The 4,560-nt window shown below is 38.0% G+C and overlaps 1 protein-coding gene across 1 annotated transcript; it reads right to left on the bottom strand.

Moving 5' to 3' along the window:
* Positions 1–279: 279 nt before the first annotated feature.
* On the bottom strand, positions 280–3,843 carry LOC111239791 (the record flags this gene model as incomplete). The annotated part of the gene is made up of 4 exons (XM_022769697.1): positions 3,742–3,843; positions 2,705–2,942; positions 618–974; positions 280–499 (listed from the first exon to the last, which is right to left on the bottom strand). Coding segments are annotated over exons 1-4 (917 nt in total), but the record flags the coding sequence as incomplete, so codon positions are not given.
* Positions 3,844–4,560: the final 717 nt, after the last annotated feature.

The following is a 4,560-nucleotide window of genomic DNA, read 5'->3' as shown; positions in this document are numbered from 1 at the left end:
CCACCGAAGGAGAGATAAGCTCCACCAGTAGGTGGGACACATGAGGGAAGCTTTTGGGAGCATCTGGAGGAGGGAATAGCTAGAGGAGACGTGTTAACATCAATATGAAAATGTGTTTTATTCTCATTTTATCTTTAAATCAAGAACAACTTTATAAAGTGGAAGTGAATATTATTGAGTCAATAGTTTATACAAAGGTTGCTCAAATATTAGACATAAACTGTGTAGTGGAAGGTTTAAGTTTCACATTGTATTAGTGACACTGTGGAGTAAACTCACACACTGGAGGCTGAGCCGGTGGAATCCTCATGTCCTTTAAGAGCACAGGAATAGCTGTTGTCATCATTAACAGAGACTCTAAGGGAAAATGTTTCCTCCTTCATTTCCAGTCCGTTCTTGTACCAGACATATGAAGGACGATCAGCTACTTTAAAACTGCTGTGACACTTCAGCTCTGTCTGGGTTGATGATCTTTCCACCAGCACCTGGAGGTCTGGACCTGTGACAAAAGAACAGACATTAACTAAACTAGAAAAGTACAATCAAAGCAACACACAAAGATTCTCAGTAGTTAATGATTGGAACCAAATTGATAAATATGCCAGTGAAAACGTTACCTGTGAAATACAAAGTGACTCCAGGTTCACCTGTATATTTCCCACCTTGGTTTGTTGTGATTCTGAACTTGTACTCAGCTGAGTCGCTCTCTCTCAGGTCTCTGATTGTCAGAGTGCAGCTGTTCTTTATACGACAATTATACTCCACACGACCTCTGTAGTCTGAGTCTGTTCTCAGATCCAATGGTGCATCATTAATCTTTTTAGTAAACCAGAGTGTTTCCTCAACTGTAGTATAGTAACCATTTATTCTGGATGGGTAACTGTAGCTGCAGTGTATTTCCACTGTTGATCCTTTAAAGGCACAGATGTGAGTGTGAGTGTAAAACACTCCCCAGCCTCTCTGACCCTGTATCACTGTAACACAGAGCACAGCAGAAACCACAATCAGATTCACAACAACAGAGAGAAACTTTATGGAGGTTCTTCAACATGGAAACCTGCTACATGACTAAAATACATTTGTAAAACTACTTGGCTCCAACACTTCTCACTGTGAGTTTAAGACAAAGATGTCTGTCATGTTGTTATATATTGTTATATATATGTTACTGAGGTAAAGTCATGTTTTTCTCCTATGGTCTCTTCCTTTTTATTCACTTTTAAACTCATGATGTTAATAATGTTTGTGACTTCTTGATGTAGTTGCTGTATTAAGCCACAGTGAACACAGACATGGAGAAGTCCAAACAGAAAACCATTGGACCTGTGAATCTTAATGCAGCTGTAATGAACAGTGTGAGAGGAATCAATTATTATTATTAGAGCGCCATGAAAAGTGATGATTACTTTGCACTCCATTAACTTAACAACAACACAAATGTTTGACTGTATTTTAATTCTATTTTTATCCTTACAATAATATACGAAACGTAACTCACCAATATACATCAGAGTAGCGACTTGAGGTCACCTGCCATCCTTTTTCCCATTATTTTTTTTTTTTTTTATTTTTTTTTTTTTTTTTTTTTTTTTTTTTTTTTCTTTTTTCTTTTTTTTGTTTTGCTTTTTTTTTTTTTTTTTTATCCAGTGTAACCTACTACTGTTTTTATGTTATGTTCTGGCTAATATTTACAAGCTGAGTTCTTCCTGCTTTAACTGATTAGTTATATATGTTTTTCTATGTGAACATATTTTTGCCATGCAATCATTACATTGGTTTCGGTAAACAGGAGTCAGTAGAAAATATATTTTTTATATATTTGGTTCATACTTTGATGGCGATATAGTGTATGCTTATCCGTAAATTCAGCGTAGCTTTCTAACCATAGTTTGTTATTGAAAAACACGGTTCATTACTCAGATCTCTTTTTAAATCATGATCTCCATGGGTACATCTGTTATTCAATGTGAGGTAAAATGCTGCTGTGATGCTCAAATAACTTCCTCAATCCAACCAACACTTATGATCTCTCTTTGAAGCCTAAAATGATGATAATTTGATAGATGAATTCATTAATGAATGTAATAATAATAAAAAATTGTTTCGATATAATAGTCTAGATAAAACCTTCTCACTGCATACTCTATTATAACAGTAACAACAAACAATAAAGATTTAATTTTTCATTGGATTAGTAAACAAGTAAAAACTCCTTTATTGAATTTGGTTGTCAGGAATATATTAAGGAGTAGTAGAAAAGGAACATACATTGTATCATAGACTCTCAAGTTGGATTCAGACTCAGGACACTGTCCCTTAAAGGCTCTGACTTGCAATGGCCTGTTATTTTTCCACACCCTATCAGGTTGAGCCTATTAAATCGCAGCAGGTTTCATTACAGTATTCTCTTGTACTTCTATACTCTCTTGACACACCACAATGTGTTAGCAATTTTTTTTCTAGTTCTTTGATTTGCTGCTAAATCCATATAATATAACAAGAGTAGCACAGATTCATGGTGTGTTTTTTGTTGTTTGTTGACTGTGCTGTACAGTGCACATGATATCATTTCCATCTTTCTGACGTCTTGTTCTGTGAAGGGAAGAATAAACCATTTCACTCTGAAGTTTTTAACCTAATGTGTATTTCTTGTTAAATAAGTGTGTAGTGATGAAAATGTTGCTGTCGAGAGGAGCTTGCTCACCTGGTGCACTGCTGCATTGTTTAAATCTGACAGCAGAGTATTCTAACCCCATCCTCCTCCTCCTCCTTCTTCCTCTGTTTATCTCTGGGGTATGAACTCTGACGTTGGAGTAACAACATTCTCCTGGTTCTGTGAGAAGCAGTATGCTGGCGTTAGTGAAGGTCACCCTGCTGTTCCTGCTGCTTGTGTCTTTGTGCTGCAGATGACGGCAGGTGTCATACACTGGACCCCACTTCAGCTGACGGGACAAACAGAACTCAATTATAACAAGACTTTTATTTTGCTGTTTACCAATGACCGTACAGTAAAATACTTGCTGGATGGGATCAGGAGTTTGTTCTTCAGCTCTTATTCTTTACTTCAACAGGTACTGAGAGTTTCTGGAAACAGTTTCTCACACTTAACAAAAAGCTTTCTGTTGTAATTTCCTACTGGCCACCAGCAGGGTCGGTAATATTCACAGGTTGATTAATATTGATCTTTTGCACTGGAAAACTTGAACTCTTCTTTTCTCACCTGTGCTCTGGTGTCAGGTCTCTCTCCACACTTACACTGCTGTGTGTGAAGGAGTTATCTCTTTCTAGACAGGAGGAAAAGCAATCGAGTGAATTTAACTAATACATATTTTGAAGCATTTTGAACATAATCATGGTGACACAGAATTATCTCACCTGTATCCAAGGGAAGACAGCGAGATGAGGAGAGCCAGGAGAACAGCAGTGATTGATCCAGCCTGCTGATTTCCATGCACCTGGATAATCAGAAGAAATACTGAAGACTGAGGAGGAATTACAGGATGTTTGAGTAAACATGAGCTTAATACACAGCTCCAAAATCTCCAAGAGGTGTTGAGGTCAGGGTTAGTGTGGTTTGTTCTGCCACCGTCTGTATAGTAACAAATAATGCAAAAATAAAAGCTGCTCAGTAAACAGGTGTGTGTAGTATGAATGTGGTGTACTCACCTGCTACAACAGTCAAGTATTAAGGTGGAGTTACGACGTCCTCTTGTGTTCTGGGCTTCACAGTAATATTCCCACTGTTTTAGGTCTGAGGTCAGTGATGGTGAAGATCTGTCCTGAAGCTTTTGGTGAGTCTTCATTCTCCTTGTACCAGGTGTAATTTAGCTGCTGGGTTAGCATCACTGCTACAGGTCAGATTCACTGAACTGCCCTCCACTATCTCACCAGAGGGACTCACTGACACCAGAGAGAAGCTTTGGAGCATTCTGTGAACAACAAACATTAACAACATACTTTAACTGCAGAGCTACATGTTGTATTTTAATGAGTAACAGTTCAATAGTTATGTATTTATGCAACATTAAGAAATATTTATGTCTGGGAAAACATAGTTCTGGTTACTAATCAGCTTTATATAGATTTTTAAATAAACTCCTCACTCACATTTTACATCTAAAGATGTGTGCTTTTTCCTCCTCCCCATCTCATCTCAGCTGTACAGTAATACTCTCCAGACTCAGAGGGCTGGTATGACTTGAAAAGAAGCTGTGTTGTTGTACTGGTGAAGTTTACGGTCATTCTCCTTGTACCAGGTGTAATTAGCTGCTGGGTTAGCATCACTGCTACAGGTCAAGTCACTGACTACTGCCCTCCACTATCTCACCGGGGACTTCACTGACACAGAGGTGAAGCTTTGGTAGCATCTGGAGGAGGAATTATGAGGAGACTTCGTTAATAAGCAGAAGACAGAAGTCAAGCTGTTAAAAGAAGATTGATTCCTTCCTCTTTACATTCTTAATATTCATGAAGTCAGTACAAGTCTGACCTCCAATCGTTTCGTCATCTTACAAATGACTGCGGAAGTCCTGAGAGGCAAATAACTTAGGAACATCTGTG

The sequence above is a fragment of the Seriola dumerili genome, unplaced genomic scaffold, assembly GCF_002260705.1.
Source record: "Seriola dumerili isolate Sdu_G_001 unplaced genomic scaffold, Sdu_1.0 BDQW01004495.1, whole genome shotgun sequence".
NCBI classification, from domain to species: Eukaryota; Metazoa; Chordata; class Actinopteri; order Carangiformes; family Carangidae; genus Seriola; species Seriola dumerili.
This window is presented reverse-complemented; position numbering and strand designations above follow the sequence as displayed.